General features: G+C 39.5%; 1 protein-coding gene across 5 annotated transcripts in view; it reads left to right on the forward strand.

Moving 5' to 3' along the window:
• The window catches only part of CEP290 (centrosomal protein 290), a 137,300-nt gene that overhangs the window by 6,682 nt on the left and 107,727 nt on the right, over nucleotides 1–22,891 (forward strand). For 3 of the 5 annotated variants that reach the window (XM_075600465.1, XM_075600464.1, XM_075600466.1), the window contains exons 4-17: nucleotides 1,678–1,747; nucleotides 2,471–2,517; nucleotides 3,809–3,952; nucleotides 5,087–5,140; nucleotides 5,535–5,555; nucleotides 5,688–5,837; nucleotides 6,749–6,931; nucleotides 7,321–7,410; nucleotides 7,498–7,620; nucleotides 10,439–10,562; nucleotides 10,759–10,931; nucleotides 12,776–12,938; nucleotides 13,601–13,701; nucleotides 21,119–21,206. In XM_075600465.1, the coding sequence (XP_075456580.1) occupies nucleotides 1,678–1,747; nucleotides 2,471–2,517; nucleotides 3,809–3,952; nucleotides 5,087–5,140; nucleotides 5,535–5,555; nucleotides 5,688–5,837; nucleotides 6,749–6,931; nucleotides 7,321–7,410; nucleotides 7,498–7,620; nucleotides 10,439–10,562; nucleotides 10,759–10,931; nucleotides 12,776–12,938; nucleotides 13,601–13,701; nucleotides 21,119–21,206 (1,531 nt within the window). Of the gene's footprint in view, nucleotides 1–1,677; nucleotides 1,748–2,470; nucleotides 2,518–3,808; nucleotides 3,953–5,086; nucleotides 5,141–5,534; nucleotides 5,556–5,687; nucleotides 5,838–6,748; nucleotides 6,932–7,320; nucleotides 7,411–7,497; nucleotides 7,621–10,413; nucleotides 10,563–10,758; nucleotides 10,932–12,775; nucleotides 12,939–13,600; nucleotides 13,702–21,118; nucleotides 21,207–22,891 lie in introns of those variants that run through there. The other 2 variants (XM_075600467.1, XM_075600468.1) reach the window with 2 other exon arrangements.

Below are 22,891 nucleotides of genomic sequence, written 5' to 3' on the forward strand. Positions count from 1 at the left end.
TACCCCCCTCACCCACCCCCGCTACCCACAGTAAAGCGGGCATGGTGAGTTAACCCCTTCATTGCCTTAGCGGCTATCCGCTATGGTAATGAAGCAGCATTTCTGTATTTTTAATAATATTGTGCAGGAGCAGGGGGCCCCCTGAGCATTAATTTCTGGCTCAGGGAACCCCCTGCTCACTGTACAATATTATTAAAATACAGAAATGCTGCTTCGTTACCATAGCACATAGCCGCTAAGGTAAAGAACGATTCTTTATTGATGTGTGTGTTTTATTTATACTGTACATGTGCAGAGGGTCTCCGGAGCAGAACCGCTGTGGTTTTAGGTCTGGGGACCCCCTGCTCCCCGAGATACAGGCCCCTTTAGGGGGTGCCGTTATCCCTCTGCTCTGCTTGGTTTACAGGCCGCGATCACGTGATCGGGCCCTTTAAACGCAGAGGGATACCGGCACCTCATAAAGGGGGCTGTATCTCGGGGAGCAGGGGGTCCCCGGACCTGAAACCAGTGCGGTTCAGCTCCGGAGACCTCCTGCACATCTACACTATAAATAAAAATGTATTTAAAATAATTTTTAATGTGCCAATGTTTGCGCAGAGAGAGCAGCGGATCTCTCTCTGCTGCAAACACATCTCGCCCCCGCCGGCCCATAGTATCATTTATGTATGTGCATATACAGTACTGTATGTGTACAGTACTGTATGTTAGGGGTTATAGGGGTTGTTGTTATACAGTATATATATATATATATATATATATATATATATATATATATATATATATATATATATATATATATATATATATATATATATATATATATATATATATATATACTGCATTACAATTCATTATAGGGGACGGCTTCAAGAGAACAGCTCGCAAGCGCCCCTATGTGTTTTTACACGGCATTGCAGTATTGCAGCCAGCCGGAATAAAATGCTTCAATCCCTGCCGGGAAAATAACGCTATACACTCCGGCAGAAAACGATCACAAACCTCAATACACCCGAGTATACCCGAATTCGCGGGACTAGCCGAGCGAGAATAAAGTGTGTCGCCACTGTATATATATATATTTACAGTGTTCGACAAACCTATACATTTGCTCGCCCCGGGCGAGTGGATTTAACCCCCGGGCGAGTAAATATTGGCCCAAGCAGCACACGTTTGGTACTAGGTGGCGAGTAGATTATTTTGTGTGGCGAGTAGATTATTTGGTGATTTGTCAACCACTAAATATATATATATATATATATATATATATATATATATATAATATATATATATATATATATATATATATATATATACATATGTGTGTGTAATGTATAATGTTATATAACGTGTGTATGTATAATGTACATACATGCTATGGCAGGGCAAGAAAGTTGTTAACATAATCATTATACATTCATTGTTGAGATTTGAATTTATACTGTTTGACCCACATATAAAGTACGAAAACCATAATTCGTCCAGAAATTCAACATTTAAATATAAACCAAATGTATCAACTAAAACTCATAATATTTCTGACAACTGAAACCTTCTCAGGAGAAAGAGTTGCTACCATAGAAAAGAACAATGGGTATGATAGGATTTTACAGAGAATTGTGAAGTGCTCATATATTGCAAGAGTTCGCAAGTTATTATTTGGTATTTTTTGTCATCTAGATGAAGGCTCAAGAAGTAGAGCTTGCTTTAGAAGAGGCAGAAAAAGCTGGAGAAGAGCAAGCAAAAGTTGGTAGGTATAAAGGACCTTGTCTTTAACCATGGGATCAACTCATGAAAATCTTTAAGCAGGTATAATGTAGTTCCAGTCTAGTGAAAATCACAAATTATAAATTGCTTAATGTCTGTCTTAAAGAGCAATGTATAAGTGATCTGTGACACTTAGCTCAAAAGACAAACTAAAAATTGTAGGCAACATAACAATGTACAGTAATTTGCTTCTATATGCAACTTCATAATGTCTAAAGCAGAAAAGAATTTGCTTTTAGCACAAATGCTGGTAAGCAAAATGTACAGTATGCATGTCCAGGGTTTAGTCCACTTATGGCTGGCAACCTCCTGCTAGCGTGCAAAGTATAAAAAGGAAGGGTTTGCATTGTTGAACACACAGTGACATCAGGCAAAAGGCGGTTGAGCAAGGAGTATATAATTCTGCCAGGTATCAATTTGCCAAGATATACCCGTCTTAAACATGTCTTTGGTTAATTGTTGGTCATAGAAAGGGCTGCATCTTTCAAATGATAAATTAGTATCATATTTATCATTATGCCAATGGGCAATTTAGACAACGCAAAACATAAATATTATATACTTGCATAAATATGGTATACTTTCAAATTTATAGCTTCTATGTTTATCATGAACAAATTCATTTATGTAGTTGCTATTTTCATAGCATGGAATGACCTTTAGTTGCTTCCATTATGTTTAATACATGTCATGACTTATTCAACAGAAAACCAATTACAAAATAAAGTTCTTCACCTGGAAAAGGAACTGGAGGTTTGTTGCACATTTTTCTATACATTAATACTGCTGCTGGTTATTTAACTGTATATTAGATGTCTTTATATTTTGGCAGGACAGCCTCATGGTAGGGTCAGAAAGAGAACACACAGTGTATTTGAGGCTGTAACAAACCCTTCAGTGGTTTATTTCCTCACATCCAAAACAAAGTATTGTAGGCACACTGTCCCTTTTTAAGGTAAAACCAAATGATAAAACACAAGCCTACTCCAAATTAGGGAGGCTAACTAGATCTAACAGCCTAACTATCTGACTGCAAATAGAGTAACCGGATTGCGCTAGTACACTGGGTTTTTTTTGTAGTCGAAATTTTAAAAGTTAAAGTTCCGGGTACTGTCTAATCAGCGTATGATGCAATCTTCTTCAAAAGGTGTCTCTGAACCTCTTGTAGTTCAAAGACACTATAAGACAAGGGGGGACAGAAGAGCACACAAAATACCACAATTGTGTAGTACCCTTGATTTAATGTGCAAACAAATATATTTATATCAAATGCAGAAACATATATTAATATCAAAAGAATCAGCAAAGTGTGACAGTTGCTACAGAACGTTTTGATTAAGCATGATAATACAAATAGTGTAATTCACACAAGGTGAAGGTAAGAAAAGCAGCAACTATATTGCAATTACCAGATAAGGTCTTGGAATCCGCATGTGAGCACATAGTCCCTGCTGTCTAGCAGCCTGCAGCATTCTCCGCTCTCCAACGCTCCAGCATCCCACTCTACGTGGTCTGTTGCCTAGGTGATGCCGGCGGGGGCATCGGCTGATGATGTCATTCGGGCTGACTTGGCTCGGGGTCACTCCGCTCTGCTCAACCCTGCTCTGATATATAATACGCACACACTGTATGTATGTATGTGTGTGTGTGTGTGTGTGTGTGTGTGTGTGTATGTATGTATGTATGTATGTATGTATGTATGTATATATGTATGTGTATATTCTGTATATATATTATTTAAAAAAAATTAAATTATGGGTTGCTTATCAATTGTCAAGTCTTTGTAATATTCTGTTTACACCCTACAATTGGAGATTAATGAATCGGTGTAATAATAAAGTACATCAGCAGCCTGTAAAAAAAAGTCTGATGTTCCTTTTAGAATGCTACAGTATTTGGATAGATGAACAGATGCTATGCAGACAGACAAACCAATTTTGATGGGGCTGTTGGTAATTAAAGCCTTTTTGCGAGTGAACATTTGGCCTACAAGTAACAATTCTGTTATCTCCATTCATTGTCAAGTTTGTATTATTTAATGCAGGTGGCTCAGCTTTCTACTGGAAGTAGAGATTCACGTTTTTTACGTGAAGAAATTCGTCAGCTGGAAAAACAGCTGGGGCAGAAGGAGAGAGAACTAAAAGACATGGAAAAGGAGATGGAGAAAGAGAAGCAAGTAAACGAACAAGTAAGTATTAAATATACTAATGTCTGGTGCCAGCCAGAAACAGCCATGACCTTGTCCAATGAAAAGAAAGATTGTGAGTGTAGCAAATGTTGCCCTTAGTGCAAAGAGGTTCACACAGCCAGCTCTACATTTCAGCATTGCTCTCTCTTTGAGCACAAAGAGAGTATGTCTGTCTAAACACGCGTTTTATTTATTCAGCTACTCAGAACCCTGGATGATGAGAATAGTAATAACACAGGCATAATCCATCCCCGCCCTGTAAAATTTGTAATCTAATCTGTGTTTTTAAAAATATGGGATTAAAATGTTACTACTTTGAGTAGAGTGAGTTTGAGTGACTAGCCTCCAGAATAAAAGGTAAAAAGATTCACTTCTTTCTTTGGACATAAGGTGAAAAAAAGCATGGCAAGGCAATGAAATGCATCAGGTAAAAATACTCCTCATTATACAGTACTTGAGATTGAATATGTTTTGAATGTTGGTTCTCTTTTTTAACTTAATAGAACAAATGAGGGTGCTAGTAGGATTTTGTAAGTAGATGTATTACCAATATAAAAAGGAGACTGTGATGCAACCTTACAAATCATTAGTGAGTGATCTGATCGTACTTTTGGATATTGCATCTCCAGTTAGACACAGGTTGAGAGGAGCTAGTCCAATGCATAGTTTACTTGTAATTCCTTATTAGGGTTGATTTTAAGAACTTCAAGATTCACTGTATGCCCTTAGAGCAAAACATGTGATAAAATGGTAGAGCAAATTATATGATAACATTGTGTGGGTATAAATAAGATACACGCACAAAGCTTTCATTTGTAAAAGGGTACAGTCAGGAGATGTGAGTATTTATTTGCTGCATGAATAATGATTACATGTTAAAGTTTCATAAATACAAACCAAAAACTTTTGTACTTGCCCTTAACCTGTTTAGTACTGGTAGGACTTGCACAGTGATGCATTCAGGATATTCGAGCACTGAAGGGCTTACATTTATATTCGTCACCATATTAAAAGTAACAGCTGTGACAATCTCCCTTAAAACGTATATTAAATTACTATTATTATTTTGTTTTTGTTTTTTAAATATGTAATGTGTAATTCCCACTTGTAAAATGAATCATTATGTCATTTCAGCTTGCACTCCGAAATGAAGAAGCAGATAATGAAAACAGCAAGCTAAGAAGAGAGGTTGGTTGATGTCTGGGTTGCCTATGATTAATATTGCTATATATTATAACTTCATATTAATAAGAGACCATGCAATACTTTCCATGGAGTGCCATCTTGTTTTGGTCTTCTGTGTTGTGAGTATAACGTGACATTAACCTTTCCGCAAATGTGGTTTTCAATGCACAGAACACAAACATGTTTTAAATGCTGAACACGGGTAGCAAATAGTTTGTGCTGTTGCACATATATCACAGTTTTTAGCGTAGATTTTTATTGTATCTTGCAATTCAAGTTACAGGACCTGAACAGTCTTCTTTCCACCATCATATATTATATTTAATCATTTAGAGTATGATATTATTTAACTATTTCATTTGTTGCTTTTCCTTATACCACCACTTTAATTTTGGAGAAAAAAGCACTTAAAAAAAAGGTGAGGAATTTGACTCTTTTTAAAAGAAGTGTCGTAAAATCTTGGTAATCTGACAGAAATGTGAATCTGTGTTTTGGCTTTCAGGTGAGCATAAAGTACGGATAGACCTGTGATTTTTTTTTCTTTACATAGAATGAACAACTGCGACAAGATGTCATAGATTATCAGAGACAGATTGACTCTCAGAGGGAATCGGTCCTGTCGCGTGGAGAGGGCCAGGATTACAAATCTACAATTTCCAAAAAGAACATGGAGCTTGTGCAGTATCTGGATGAAATTCAGGTCAGGGGTCCTCGATTACTTATAATAATAATAATTGTAAAAACATGTTTTGTTATTTCATTTGGGAGAAATGTTTTGTTTTTTTTGCGCAGTATTCTTTACTACATTATGGGCAGCTTTAATGTAAATTAATTAAGGAATAAAATGGGCGCACTCCTGGCAGCAGATGATGTGTGAAGAGATATATATATATATATATATATATTGCAGAATAAATGAGTTCTTCAGTATTAGGTGATACCTTTTTTTATTGGACTAACAATTTATGTCATAGGACAAGCTTTCGAGAGTTATCCTCTCTTCTTCAGGTCAAGCAATACTGATATATATATATATATATATATATATATATATATATATATAAAAAAAAAATTTGTTTTTTGTTTTGAATGTGTCTTCTCTAACACAACTGGGTATAGCTGAGCATTTGGACTCCTAAATTCACCACACAGCACTGTTGTCTACTTGTGGTAGTGGTGGCATGTCGACCACTGTTATCTTTTCACAAACCCTAACATTCTGTATATAGGCATTGAAGGGTGGGCAACCGTGTTTGTTCTTTATTCCACATACTAAAATAACAAAGGAGAGAGAGAGAGAGGAGGTGGTATGATGCCTTTTATTGGACCAACAAGTAGTTAATATGTTACAAGTTTTCGAACCTCTCAGGGTCCTTCATCAAATGAAAAATCAACTACTTGTTGGTTCAATAAAAGCCATCATACCCCCTCTTCTCTCTCCCTTTATTATTTTACTACATTCTCTATATAGCAATTCTTACCTTCTCTTGCCCGTAGTTCTCCTTGCTCATCTGATTGAAAAAAAGAAAAATTAATGGTTACTTTGCATCTTTAATTTACCTTCCAGCACTGATTGGATAACATTAACTTAATGTTACTTTCAAATCCTAGAGCTTGAGTGAAACTAATGAGAAGCTGGAAGCCCAGAACCAGGAAATGATCAAGAATCTTGAAGAATCAGTGCAGGAGATGGAGAAAATGACAGACGAGTACAGCAAAATGAAGCTCGTGGTGCAACACATTGATAGTGTTATGGACCAACTGAGAAACGAAAAAGAGCAATATAGACTACAGGTGATACCTGGGCCCTTTAGATATTTGGAATAAGTACTGGTTGTTTATTTCTGTAGACCAGTGTTGCATTGATTTATTTGATGCAATTATCTAATTATTACATAATTCTAACGCATTGGTTGCAATGTAAGAACTCTGGAATTAGGTAAAGAAACAGATGCCCATGACATTTTATTGTTATCGGTTTTTGCTTATTCATCATATTTACAGTATGACTATTTCATTTTTTTTTTTAAATCTTTATTTTGCTGAAGATTTTATTAGCTGTAAGCACTAAAAAAAGCATTTTCAACCATTAACATATACTGTAACAGTATTGATTGTCTGTCTGATTTAATGTATACATTAGACGTCATTATACTGTTGTCTGTAACATGGATTGTATACAGGTTCAGGCGCTAACAGAACAACTAAAAGCAAAGAATGAAGAAGACGATCCAGTTATGATAGCTGTAAATGCAAAAGTGGAGGAATGGAAGGTATACTACTTATTATGCTTTTCTTTTGGGGAAGTGCATTTTAAGGTATGTTTGACGATCAGTGTATTCACATTACCACTGTTGCAGACAATGTTGGCCTCCAAAGAGGATGAGATCGCTGAGTATCAACAGATGGTCCACAATCTTCGAGAAAAGCTAAAAATAGCTCAGCTTGATGCGGACAAGAGCAGTGTTATTGCCCTTCAGCAGGTAACTTTGTAGGTACTGTAGATACGACAAATCATTGGATTATTTTGTGTAAGGCCGTGATTATAGTGAGCTCAACTGCGCGTGCGATTCCGCGCGCTGCATGGACAAAGTGCAGCAGCTGCTATGGGCCGGCTATAATGTGCGGGACAGTGGGCGCGATGCAGAGCAACCGCGCGGCAGATTTTTTTAAAAGGCAAATGATTTTGTTTTTTCACGCAGCGACCGCATCACAGCCACGTCACGTGAGTGGTTCAGCCAATGAGGGCGACCAGCTTGGTGACACATTAGCCACACCTCCCCATTACTTCCCCAATCGCCTTAATCTTGGTGCACCAATCGCTTGGGTGACAGGCGCGTGTGTCGCCAGGCGCTCCGTCATGCGCGCCTACTATAATCTTAGCCTAATACAGAAAAGCAACACTACATACTTCAAGAGAATGGTTTTCTACATGCAGTGGAACTGAACATATGTAATCCGTGGAAACAATTGCCAAATTTAGCAAATTACTATTCTTTTGTAATTCTAGCATCCTGTTTATCAAATCTCATGCATCTGGGTTTCTATTTATTAGAACAAAGTGGAGGATCCAGAGCACTACGGATTTGTAGAAAATAAATTTAGTCTAGGCACACACTGTGTGTGTCTAGACTAAATTTATTTTCTACAAATCCGTAGTGCCCTGGATCCTCCACTTTGTTCATGTACTTTGAAATTACACCAGACAGGTTTTTTCCCTGAACCACGGAGCACCGGTACCTCAAATCGCAAGTATATTGCTTATATTATACATTTATAGGTGTGCAAGACATAACTCTTTATTGATTTCTATTTATTAGACCATGGCCTATTGCAAAAGTCACAAAACCGTATAACACTTCAGCAATTGCTATTTTTTCCAGCTATGAACCATGCAGAACCTCAGAAATGACCCAAATTGGCAATTCTCCACCTTATCACTATGACATGTGAAAATTTCTTTTTTGAAAATGCATGTACTGATGCAGCCACGAGTATCCGGACATTTGCTTTTGAAAATATGGCGCAATACCCCAGTACTGCTGCAGCATTTCTGTGACATTTCTGCCGACAGACTAATGGCCCATCGGATTAACACAGGAGTCCCTGACAGTCCCATTCAAACTGAATGGGACTGCCAGGGACTCCCGCTGTGTTAATCTGATGGGCCATTAGTCTTTCTGCAGAAATGTCACAGAAATGTTGCAGCATTACTCGGAGATTGCCCCACATTTTCAAAGGCAAGTGTTCGAATACTTGTTGCTGCATCTGTAGAAATAAAAATACATTTAGTACAAGGTATGTATAATAAATGTTTTTATAAATAAGCAAATTCGATATTTACTTATTAGAAAAAATGAAAATATTGTATTATGCATTTAGGTACATATATACTAAGCAGTGCTATTGCATGACACCTTATGGTAAATTATTTAAATTGACTCTAAGGTGTCTTCCAGTGTTGGAAGGTATCTTATGGCTCATGATGTAGCCCCTTACTGTTTTTAATTCTATGCACCACTTCTTTCCGCCACTTGTTTTTACATTTGAGAAAGTGTGTTTGGGTTTTTATCCAAGTAGTGCTTGTAATGCATTGCTTTGCATGTCACGGGAGACTAGTACTTTCACACCGAAACCACCGGAATCAATAGCACCAGACAGGACAAAGTTGTTGAATATAATGGGGTTTATTCTGGCACGCTAGCAGACAAACAAAGATGTACAAAACACGATACAATACCGACTGGGGGCCTGGGGAGTAGACTCTAGCCTCGCTAGGTGCAGGGGCCTGCTTCAAGAAAGCTTGTCCTGTCCACTTCTCGTCCAGGATCTCAGAGGGCTGATCACACAGCAGCCCCTCTGAGATATCTCTCCAGCTGGTCACTGTGAAAGATCAAACTCCTTCACAGAATGTATCTGTCTCTCAGATAGTCCTCTGAGGGTAGATCTCCACACTCCTTCCCAGAGTGTCTCTGTCTGTTAGCCTCTCTTGCTCTCAGATTCTCTCTGAAGGTAGAACTCCACACTCCTTCCCAGAGTGTCTCTCTGAAAGTAGATCTGATTTTCTGATCAGCAGCACCCCTTATATAGCCCTCTGTGGCTATCCCTTGCATGGGAGGGGGCTGCTGGACAATCAGAGCACAGATTAAGTTAGTGCCACAACAGCCAGAGGGCGTGCTAAGAACCCTACCCTGATTAAATCAGTGTCCCCTCCATACAAATGAACACATAATCCAATTAACACTTTACAGGGCTGACTCCCAAATCACATCACAGTGCTTACACATAACAAATACAGACTTTGAAATACGTTCTTACAGACATGGAAATACATTTACACATTCCCTGTTCTTCCCCAGATATTTAAAGTACATTTTGCCAAAATAAGCCTTACAAAGGTGGCCAAGTTACATAGATTTAGGGGTAGCTAGCTGGGCTTCATTTCAGTTTTGTGATGCCAGTAACCCCAATCGTCACATTGCATATGTGGCCTCTTGAAGGGAAAAGGATAACACCACTACACAGATAATGAAGATACATTTGAATGGTTGCCATACAAGTTTGAAGCCTTTGATTACTTTTACTTTTTGTGCTAAAAAATCAAATGACACTTGGCTCCAAACATTAAGCACATATCTTAATGTCTCTAGAGAAGTCTCTAGTAATTTTTTTTGTGCATACATTATAAATCTTTCTCTGTGTTTTGTGTTATGAAACATTTATATTTTTCAATTATTCTTAGCATAATATTTAATAACTTTATTTGTGTATTCTAGTTATGTCTGGTTTTGGCTCCTACAGGGCTTGCAGGACCGGGATAATCACATAAAGATGCTGACAGAGCAGTTGGAACAGCACACTAAAGAGATGGAAACACATTCCCTTCGTATTGAGGACTTGAGACAGCAACTGCAAAAAGACAAAGGTAATTTTGTAATAATATTTTATATTCATACTTATGTTGTTAGCACCTATCTTTTTTTTTTTTTTTTAAAGTTTTTTCTTAGCTATACATCCTTTTGGGCAAACACTTTTGGTAAACACAGATTATTTCTTGTATTTAGGTTTTAAATAACATGCATTTGTATGAAATTATTATTTATTTTTCTACTCTGTATTAGGTATCTCTAGCGATGCACAGCACAGTCGGACTGAAGAACTCCAGGCAATGCTGCACCTTCTAGAGCAGAGATTGAAAGAAGCAGAAAGAGTAGCAGAATTGGCAGAGAATGATGCCCGGGAAAAAGATAAGGATCTCATTGAGGCCCTTAGGCGAATGAGGGACTATGAAACGGTACTGTCTCTTGTGCATAAAGTTGTTGGTGACATTTTTTTGTCTGCAATGAATGTTTCATAGAACCTTACATCCTTGTGAAAAAAAGCTCCACAACATTGTGGTACTATCACATATATTACATGCACACACATGCCTTACCATTGATATAGATGTAGCGCAGTCCAAGTTACCCCTGCGCGTCACTTGTAGCGAATGGACCACAGCCCCGTGCAGGTGGAATTTTCATCAGGATTAACGCAGCAGGGATCCCTGCTTCTGAATGAGGCTCCCGCTGTGATAATCCTACTAGCTGCACCAGCTTGGAAGAGCTGCACAGAAAAGCAGTTATTCTCTCTGTGTTTCCCCGCACAGCTCTTACAGCCGATCTCTTTTTGTATTATTATTGTAAATACATAGGATTGCAGCAAGGGGCCTCTGGAGCTGAAACGCATTAATTTCAGGTCTGGAGATCCCCCTCTTCCAGAGGTACAGTCCTTCTCAGTATGGGACGCCGATATCTCCTGCGAGTTTAAATGACCGGGATACTGGGGCCTATACCTTGGGAATCGTGGTCATAGGACCTGAAAGTAGTGCTGTTCCACTCTGGAGACCCGTGCTTCAATCCTACTTTATGTACTAAAAATAAAATAAAAGCAGATCTTCATTACCTTAGTGTCTCACCGCTAAGATAATGAAGGGGTTAACCATCCCGCTACACCCAGGGAGACCTAACCATCATCACATGGGGCAACTACTACCCACCACCTCAAAAATCTGGCTAATAGGGCTTTTACCCATTCAAGAGCAATCAATGCAAACTAAAAGTAAATAAAAGTAGTACTTACCCCTGCCAGGATGAAGGCCATCCTCGTCCTCCTCCTCCTCAGTGGCACCAACTTTTAAAAACAATAACTACTGGCAAGTAACCCTTTAATTACCGTATAGGGTGGCCATTGATTGATTTTAAGTGAGCAAAAGCTATTAGCACACACCGCCCATTACTGCCAATGTGGCTATCTGTGCCCCCGCTGTCATACTCCGTTTAGCTACAATATCCTTCCGCCCAAAATGAATGTAAATAATACTGCATCTCTGCATTCAGCGGTGTAGGCATACACGAATAATCAAGTTACCAGTGTAGTGTTGCTCTGAAAATACAGTTAGACTAAGTATTATCTTTTTTCGTTATCACCTTAGAGCAGAAACACGTTTGCTCACCCAATGTAATTCACTGTCTCATAATGACCTCATAGGGTGACTAAAGGGAAATCCACTCTTGTTGCCCCTTTGTGTCCTACACATTATGTGGACCACACCTACTACAGACATACCGTACTGTGTACTGCTCAACAGTCAGTGTCGCTGTCTATGGGCCTTCCTTTTTACCCCATGTATTTTAATTATATACTAATAAACTGTGTTTATATTTAACCAATTACGCATTGAGTCCATCTGGGGTTTCTCTAGCAACAAGAGCATTACTATTGCTCTCATCTCTTCTTTTTCCTGCAACAGTGCAAATATAGTTGATTTCCTATGTATGAGTTTGAGTGCATATAAATTGGACTTTCTGGCCCACTTCCTCCATCTGGATACAGTGGATCTCAGAGTTCTGATCCTATTTTTCACAAATGCCAACTATGTTCCTCTGCTGTTCCGTAAAGCTTGCTGATAATGTAAAATGTAAGGTGTATATTTATATGTGCTATGTATATATCTCACAGGATACAATCACTAAAAAAAGCCATAAGGAGAATGGTTTCCAATTAAATACATTTGGCTACACTATGTACACTATGTACATTAGTACTAATGTGCACTATGTATATTACATTTAATACAAATTATATTGACTTTATAAGGGAATATATGGCCTAGAGGAAGCAGTCACTGAAATTCAGGAGTTGAAAACACACGTAAAAATAAGAGATCGTGAAATTGAAGCATTGACAATGGATATCAACAAACTTGAATTGAAGATGAATGATATTCTTGATGAAAACGAAGATCTCAGAGAGCGCTTAGGTATGCTACGCACATTTTTATTTCAACACTGGTACAAGCGAATTTTGCCTTTTCAATGCAGACCATGTTTACTTGAAAGTGAAGTCTCATGGAACAAAAAAATAAATCCTTATTTTATTAAATGTAATATGCTGAAACTGACTGCTCTTCGTCTTACCAAATAATTTTCAAGATTATCTCCTTTTTGCAGTACATTTTAGTCCTTATTCTTCTATAAGTCACCAAACTAGCTACATTTTGTAAGCTATGCATGAACTTTTGGGCACTAATGTGACCTTTTTTTATGTAATTTAGGAATGTTAGAGAATGTTATTATCCAAAGTAATAGACACGGTAACTTGTTTATCTGTGTTATGTCTTAAGTTTTTCCTAAGGAAAGATCTGTTATGTAAGTGCTGAATGTTAAAAATGAATTTTCTAATATTGATCATCTAAATCTAATTTTCTGGTTGCTATACTAGATCTAATTTCTACATTCCATCTTCTTTTTTAAGAGATTACTGGAATTCAGTATTACATTTTAGTGAAGTACATACATCTTTAATGTCATAATTATCCAGCTTTTTTCCTTAATGTAGGAAGAGTTTTGACTACTTCCAGGATTTAAATGTTGGCTATACTGTTACAAATATGGTGTTTCTTCCCTGCTTCATTTTTTTCAGGTCTTGATCCAAAAACTATGATTGATTTAAGGGAGTTTAAAAATATCAAAACACTGAAACAGCAGCAATACAGAGCTGAAAATCAGATTCTTCTGAAAGAGGTAAGCACATTCATTTTAAATGTGCAAGAGCTTGAAATATAAATAGATTGTTTCACAATCTTACCGTAATTTTCTTTTCCCGAGTAAAATTCTATGATAGTGCGCACCAATTGATTAAGTCCGACCTTCTAGTTGGGATAGGACAAATTAAAGACTTACACTTGTAGGAGGCCCAACATATAGCCACTCCTCCTACTCACAGGCAGTCTTGTATTAAATAGCTTTAAGATATAGCGCATATTAATACATCCTTCTATCTTTGGGTCGGGCACTTTGTGCGCACTGCCATGGAACATTACTCAGGAAAAGAAAATTACGGTAAGATTGTGAAACCATTTTCTATTTTCCTGCGCATCTCCATGGCAGTATGCACCAACGGGCAATGCCCACGCATTATTAACTGCGGTGGGTAACAAATAAATCATACAATTGATGGATAGTGCATAAATCGTTTCATTTCTTATGCACAATTGCTTGCAATACTTTATGGCCAAAGAGTGAGTCTGCTGAGCCCTGAACATTTAAATGAACTTCGTGAACGGGTTTATGGAATTCCATACTGCCACTCTGCACAGTTCTAGAGGAGAAGCTTGTGCCTTGACTGCCAGTATCCATGGATCTGGTGGAATGTGCTTTTAGTTTTTCTGGAGGTTGCCTGCCTTGCACCATGTACTGTAAGACTTTCTGATGGCTGCCGTAATCCATCTACTGCGAGTAGCCTTTGATAGCTGCTTGTCCTTTTTCTTTTCACCACGGGAAGAACGAACAGAGGTGTCTGATTTCCTGAATGGTTCTGTTCTGGTCAGATATATCTTTAGACATCTGACCACATCAAATGAATTTAAAAGTTGCTCTTTATCATTTTTTGGTTTTGGACGACCTGAAGGAAGGATAATTTCTTGGTTTAAAGGAAATAATGATATGACTTTTGGCAAAATCTGAAGTACTGATCTGTGTACTACTTTATCCTGATGGAACACCAAGAATGGTTCCTTTTTTGATACAGCTTTTAGTTCACTTATTCTACGAGCTGAAGTAACTGCTACCAACAAAACCATTTTCCAAGTTAAGTTTGTAAGTGAGACCTGTTTGGCGGTTCAAATACAGACATACCCCGCATTAACATACGCAATGGGACCGGAGCATGTATGTAAAGCGAAAAAGTACTTAAAGTGAAGCACTACCTTTTTCCCACTTATCGATGCATATACTGTACTGCAATTGTCATATACGTGCATAACTGATGTAAATAATGCATGTGTAACAGGCTCTATAGTCTCCCCGCTTGTGCACAGCTTCGGTATAGGTAGGGAGACAGTACTGCTGTTCAGGACGTGCAGACAGGCGCATGCGCGAGCTGCTGTTTGCCTATTGAGCTAAATGTACTTACTCGCGAGTGTACTTAAAGTGAGTGTCCTTAAACCGGGGTATGCCTGTAGTGCCTTTGTGAGTGCCTGTAGAACTAGAGGCAAATCCCACAGAGTGAGTGGCACTTTAACTTGAGGTTTTATTTGACTAACTTCCTGGAAAAATGTGATATTAAGACCAGTGTGGCCAATTGTTTGCCCATTAATGCTGATAAGGTTAACACTTGAACTTTCAAGGAAATAGCACTAAGACCTAGGTCAAGTCAAGTACCTTCTGTAAGAATTTCAATGTCTATGGATTTTATAGATTTAAGTAGTCGATATGTTCGATACTGCACTACTGATAAACACTGCCATATTCTGTGGTAGGTTTTGGAGGTAGAGGCCTTTCTTGCCTGCATTAATGTTTTTCCACCTTTTTTATAGGCCTTTCCTGTGTTACAGTGTCCATTCAACCTCCATGCTGTTAAAGATTGGTTCTGTGGATCCGGATGATTAATTGGTCCCTATGATAGGCGGTGAGGCGATATTGGTAATTCCTTTGGTTGGTCTTTTACCATGCTGAAGAACAAGAGGAACCATGCCTTGCATGACTAAAATGGAATAGTCACCACTATCTCTGCTCTGCATTTCCTTATCTACCTGAGTACAACAGGTACTGAAAGGAAGATGTATGCTAGTTGGAACTTCCAATCAAACTAGACCGCATCTATGCAGGAAGCATCTGTGTGAGCAACCCTTGAACAGAAGTTTAGCTTCACGGTTTCAGCTGTCGACATCAGATCTATCTGTGGTACGCCCCACTTTTGAGTAATCTGAATAAAGATGTCGTCTATTAGAGACCATTCTCTTGGAAAAACTGTTCACCGACTTGAAAAGATTGCACTTGTATTTAAACTTCCAGGAATATATATATATATATATATTGATGTAAGGCAATGTAGATGTTTGTCCACCCATTTGAAGATAGGCTCAATTTCTTCCATTAACAAGGAGCTCCTTGTTTCTCTAAGTACTTTACCGTAGTGATGTTGTCTGATCTGACATTTAATTTGCTGCCTTCTATTACTTGCGAAAATAACAACTTAGTTTGCATGACTGCTCTTATTTCCAAGATGTTTGATGGAAAAGCTTTCTGTGTGACTGGTAACTTTACCTGTGCCGAGTGAGGATCGAGTTATGCCCCCCAGGCTGGACCCCTTGCATGTTTGGTCAGCGCAATCCAATCCTGGTCTAACAGAGTTTGACCGCGTCTTAAAATTTCTTCCTGTTCCCACCAAATCATTGAATCTTTTACCCGACAATTCTTTTGATGCAGATCCCTTCTTACCTTGTCCCACTGTCAAAGGAAATTGGATTGGAATACCTACATGTGCCATCTGGCCTACCTTACTACTTGTATAGTGGAAGATAGGACAACGATTATCTTCACACAGAGTAGAGCTTCTATGTGATCGCTGTTCTGATAGATTTGATGTCTTTTATGAGACTTTGTCTTTTGTCTTTGGGAAGCACAACAACTCCTTTTGCCATGCAGAATTGCACTCCCAGGAACCTTAGGTTTTTAGAGGGTACGAGATGACTTTTGGTTTCGTTTATCACCCATCCATGTTATTTTATAAAATCCATGACCCTTGCCAGATATTGTAAAAGCACATTTCTGTCTGGTGCCTTTATGAATATATCGTCCAGGTAATGAAAAATGTATATTGTCTGTTTTCTTAACTCTGGAACTAAGGTCACTACCACCTTTGTGAAAGTGCTTTGAGAGGTTGCGAGGCCAAAAAGAAGCACTGTGAATTGATATTGACTCTGGCCTACTGCAAACCTTAGGTATTTTTGATGAGTAACCATTGTAGGAACGTGAAAGTAGGCATACTTGATCCACTGAGACCATCCAGTCTCTATGATCTACGTCCGCTATAATTTTACTCAGGGATTCCATCCGGAACTTTTGAAGCGAAACTTCTTTAGCGGCACCTACCACACGAAAATTTCCCTGGCAGTAGATTGCCTTGAAGATGATGGAAGTACAATCCTGGTAGTGACGTCACTGCTGGCAGAGGAGGCCATCAACGTCGGTGTTGCCAGCTCCTACCAGTCACCGGATAAGAGGAGGCGACACACACACCACCCCTGGGGGCTGGTCTGTGTCCGGTAATGAGGAGGAATGCAGCGGCGAGCACTCAGCGCCGCCGTCACCCACCTCCCCACTGCAACGCTTGTGCCCCGGCTCCCCCGAGATCTCCTCTTTGGCCAGGAGATAAGACAGAGACACACTGAGGAAGGATATATATATATATATATATATATATATGTGTGTCCCCGCAGCTCTGCTGGAGGGAGATGGGGGGCCTAGGAGAGCATGCGGGTCATGGTGACCGCTAATCACCCATTGGTCTGTGACTGACTGACTGTGTCCAAGCGTCTTGGAAGTAATGGATTCTGCAACCCAAGATGATTTAACTGCTCTCATTTTATGTGAATCTAGAACCTCTGAAGTGAGTACTTCTTCCCTTTTGTAGACCTGCAGCAAGGCCCCGCTTTTCGGTGATACGGCAGTACCGAGAAGGGGGCCGTCATGTCTGCGCATGCGCAGAACGGGGGTGGTTGCTGAGGGTGCACATTCTCAGAATGGGATTGGTTGCCAAGGGTGCGCACTTAGAAGGGGGAATTGCCAGTTTGCGCATGCGTACCGGACAAAAATCACTGGTTCCGCGTTCCGCCGATTTTTGCTTTGCGGCTGGCCCTTAGAACGGAACCCGCTGCATTTCCGGGGCCCTCCTGTATATCTTTAATAAATGTGTGCATACAAATATTTTAAAAATTGCTTGCAAACAGATCGAATTCTTTTCTACCCTCCTTAATAGACCAAGACCAGGTGGGATTTGTTCAAGGTAGACAATCTGTGGATAATACTAGATGTATAATTGACTTAGTAGCAGTTGCAAATAAGAACAGGATTCCCTCAATATTATTGGGACTAGACGCAGAAAAGGCCTTTGACAGGGTTGATTGGTCGTACATGGAGGCCACCATTCGGGAGTTTGGTATAGAGGGGTGTTTCTTGAGCAATACTGTCCCAAAAGTTGTGTGTCAGTGCTTCCCTTCAGAAATGTTCCCAATTAAAACTGGCACCAGACACGGTTGCTCGCTCTCCCCACTGTTATTGCTTTGTGTATAGAAACTCTTGCTGCCACAATTACTGTAGGAAAAACCCAGACATCTCAGGGATCCAGGTGGGTGAACATTCTTATTAATTAGCAGTATTTGCTGATGACCTTTATTTGAACTATCACAAAACCATTGACATCATTGCTGAACCTGTTCGAAGTTCTATCGGGCTTCTACAAATTATCTGGGTTCAAAATCAATAACAACAAGTCAGAGGCTTTAAATATCAACTTGGAAAAAGGAGTAGTTAAGTTATCTGTAAATGTTGACTTTAATTGGCAGTCCCATGCCATAAAATATCTAGGGGTATTTGTTACTAGGGATTACTCTTTATTTCAGGCAAATTATCCAAAGATAATGAAATCCTTACAACAAGATCTGAAAGCATGGGCGAACTTTAAGATCTCCTGGATAGGTAGGATTCAATCTATAAAATTTCATTTTCTTCCCCGTTTGCTGTACCTGTTCCAGACTCTCCCAATTCCCATATGTTTAAAATAATTTAGAGATCTACAGTCACAAGTCACCAAATTTATCTGGAACAAAAGAAGGCTAGAATTAGGACACAAAATCTCACCACCCTGATGGCTCCTGAGGCTTGGCTCTTCCCTGTATCCTTTCTTATTACAAAGCGGCCCAGACAGCACAGTTAGTAGCATTGCACTCTAAGGCTGCGCTTATAGTTCCTTGCGACGGCGACGGCGCTCCAAAACAAATGCATTGTCGCCGTTGCAAGTGCTTACAGTGGGAGCGACGTCGCGACCAAAAATTTGGTAGCCGGTCAAATTTGATTTTTCACATGTGACAGCCTCTGAATCAATCAATAGCCAGATCGCTAGCGACGTCGCTACAAAGCGAAATTCAACTTTTGCGGGTTGCGACTGCAACGGGTGAAGTCATCCGTCACGTCGCCATCGTGTGCACTATACACGCAGCCTGGGACATGGTGCAGGGAGCGGCGCTGGGCAGCGCTGACGCTCATGCTTTCCTGCTCAAGCAGCAGATTTTTCTTGTCCCTGCATGAGCGTCATGGTGTGCCGGGTGGGAGGCTTTCGGAAGGCGGGCCTGGAGGTGGATCGGGAGGCGGGCCTGGAGGCGGGGCTAGCACGCCACATCACGGAACCGACATCACGGACTGCCATTGGCTTCTGGCAGTCACGTGACCGGCCCTGCGCTTGCATTAGCGGCAAAATTTAAACTTGCCTGTCTCCTGCATTTCCAAACGCCTCAGCACGCCTGCGGAAGCGCCGTCTAAAGCCGCGCTGATAGGGATAATGTTTCCCCTCAGCGCGCCTCAGCACGGTCTTTTTGATAATGTCCGAGGCCTAAGCCTGCCTTGAAAAAATGGATAGGGGTAGAATCAGATTAAGTACTGCCAATGGAACAAGATAAACTATTATGGATGACAGAACATGAAAGAGGTCATTACAGGGCGTGTCCCACACTATTACACACCCTAAATTTGTGGAAGAGCATTCATCTAAAATTCTCTCTTACCAATTTAAACTCGCCAATGCCCCCTCTGTGTGGGAACCCAAACTTTCTCCTGGGTCAATAAGAGAGGGCATTCCCCATATTGCTTAGAGCAGGGGTAGAAAAACTATTCAATTTTAAATGTCGACTTCTCCCAGGCAATTGGAGTTCTTTCGTTTGGAAAAACCCACAGTGAATTATTTCACTTTTTACAGCTTAGAGCATTCAATGCAGTTAAAATACCGCTATCTCCACTCACCCATTTTGAGAGACACTGCCTGGACAAGGATGTCCCGCAAAAAAGTATCTCACAACTTTTATGGTTACTTCTCGTTCCACTAACTGAGACAGAGTGAAGGCCTAAATGTATGTCCTTTGTGGTGGCAGATCTAGGAATGGAAATTGATAGAGAGAAGTGGGAGGACAAATGGCCAAAGCTCAATTTGCATGGCACCGAAAGAAAAGGCTTATAAACTGGTGATGAGGTGTTACCTCACTCCTTGAAACTAGCTAAATGTATTTCTGTGCATTATACTCCCCCCCCGCCCCCCCACCCCATCTATGCCTGAAGGGATGTGGAGGCCAGGCTTCCTTCATTTGTATGCGGTGGACCTTTCCAAGAATACAAATCTTATGGGGTAAAATTAGAGACTGGGTGCAAAGAATATTACAAATAGAAGTCCCCCTGGATCCATGGATGCTTTTGCTTAGCAGACCCCATAGGTATATATCAAGGTCAGAAAATAAACTAATCTTGTACATTTCTCTGGCCACCAGAGTAGAAATAGCGGCAGTGTGGAAACAAATTGACACCCCCACCTTAGCCAAAATCAAAAACAAAATGTGGTTTATTTGTCAAATGGATAAGATGACATATCAGGTGAATGAGTATACTCCTTCGCCAAGCTCCAGCACATATGCCAGCCTAGGATCCCTCATGTAGGGACACCTGGACTCAATCAATATTCTCTGCTATTGTGCAATATCAAAGGTATTATTACTCACCTTGGTACTTACACAAGAACTGTTCCTGTATAAAAAGTTACTATAGATTGTGTTGGAATTTCATATGCCTTTAAGAGGTGATTTTAAGAACCATGAAGTAACTAGCAGCACCTTCTGAGGTAAGCATCTCGGGAATCAGGTTCCTGGAACGGAAATTAATGCAGTGTAGCTCCCAGGACCCCCTGCTTCATAACCATAATAATAAAGTAACTGAAAGGAGAAAGGAATAAGTTAAGATCAGGCAATATACTGTATATAAGGTTTCACTATTCCAATCACCCAGTTTATTTAAATAAATTAATTACAGTAAAATGTAGTTTGTTGCAGTGCCAGTCTCCTTTAGCACCAAATCTATACACATCTTTATGTATTGTTGAAACTCACTTTTTAATACGCAGATTGAAAGGCTGGAGGAAGAACGAGTTGAACTCAAGCAACAGGTTCGGAAACTGGCTCAGGAGAAAGGAAAAAGAGCTGCATCTTTAGGTAGGAGAACATAAGCTTTTGACAAAGAAGAAACCCTAGAAAAATTAGGCAAAGAAATTCCCACAGAAGAGTAGGGCAATCAAGGGTATGTTCAAAATATCAAATGAATGTATTTATACACAACGACATACACAATATAAAACCAATTAAAAAGAGAGCGACATCCACAGAACAAACACCCTACATAATATCAAGTGTGTGTGTGTATGGATAGACCATCCCTCATAAGGGAAAATCCCAAGATAAATGTAATGGCGTTCCCGGGTACAAATAATGCATTGAATGTGCACAGAGATGTATAAAAACAGGACAAAATCTAAATGCTCACCCAGTGAGAGATGAATAAACTCGAAATGGTGTACACATAATATCAGTGAGTGTGAATATAATTTAGCACAAGCATGTATCTAGCAATACAGTACATATAATCTTACACGCAGGGCACAGTAGCCAGATCCAACTCACAAATCCTCACTAATAGGCCTGGACACCCAACCAACATTGCTCAGTGTTAAATATATACTAAATAATTTAGGCAGATAGTTTCATCAAATCCGTGAGGGAAGCCTGCAAGGGACTTCATCAAGAAGTATGCTTCACGTCTGGGGATCTGATGAGACAGAAAACCCTCTTTCCAAATGTGCTGATTCTGAGTAGCATATCACTGCCTGACCGAAAAGTAACAGTCCTCCACTGGTCTCCACATGCAGGGTGTCCGAAGGTGATGTCACCCATTCTTTCTGATCATTTTGTCAGATGTTTGTATTTTAAGGTTTGGTGCAGATTCTTCCCCCTTTTATTATTTAGTTTTATTATTGCATTTAAATAAAACTTTCATTTGAAACATCTGTAGTGATCTCCCTTGGGCAATTGTGCTATTGTATGAACTGAGTTATACAGTATATCTCTTTAAATTCTCTTTGAGTACAATCTGTACATTCAGTATCACAAATTACATTTCTTTTGGCAGCTTTGTTTGCTCATTTTCATTACGTATAGAACTAATTGCATTTTCTCTGTATCGCACTGATTGTGTACTTACTGGGACTAAAACTATAACACTACTGCACTGTAGTAACTTGAACCTTTTTACTAATCTTTGTTTGAACACCCCTTTTACTTCATTGTTAAATGTATCTATTGCACAGATTAAGTTACATTGCATGTTTTGGTTCAGAAAGTTGGATAATTAATACATACAATATAACATGAGAAATAAAAAAAAATTCTCACAAATATTCAGTTAATTCCTATCAGTGCAACTTAATTATGGCAGGCCGTAAAGTGAGCTACACTATGACCTAGAAATTGCTAGTTGTTTCTGATGTTTTAAGGAGGTTGCTAGCACCAGAAGAAATATAAAAAGCCCAGCAGTTGAAGCTGTTTTTAGAAGTGAGGGAGAGGAGCAGTCCCTAAACACATGCCCTACCTTATTTTATTTTGTGTTTCTTTGTAGGAGTTAGAGGGGGTGTAGCTAAAACAAACTGTTCTTTGTAGGACCACAGTGGTCTTGTACAAGGTCTTGTATTCCAACCATATCAGTTCAATGTGAGACTTACCCAGCTCATCTTGTGGAAAAGAAGATAGGTTAATGTAAGGCGTTTCTTGGTAAACCTGATTAGAAAACGAAAACCCAAGCTGTATTTTAGCATGACACAATTCTATATTTTAGTCTGACAGTTGTT

This window comes from Ascaphus truei, chromosome 5, assembly GCF_040206685.1.
Source record: "Ascaphus truei isolate aAscTru1 chromosome 5, aAscTru1.hap1, whole genome shotgun sequence".
Lineage (NCBI taxonomy): Eukaryota > Metazoa > Chordata > Amphibia > Anura > Ascaphidae > Ascaphus > Ascaphus truei.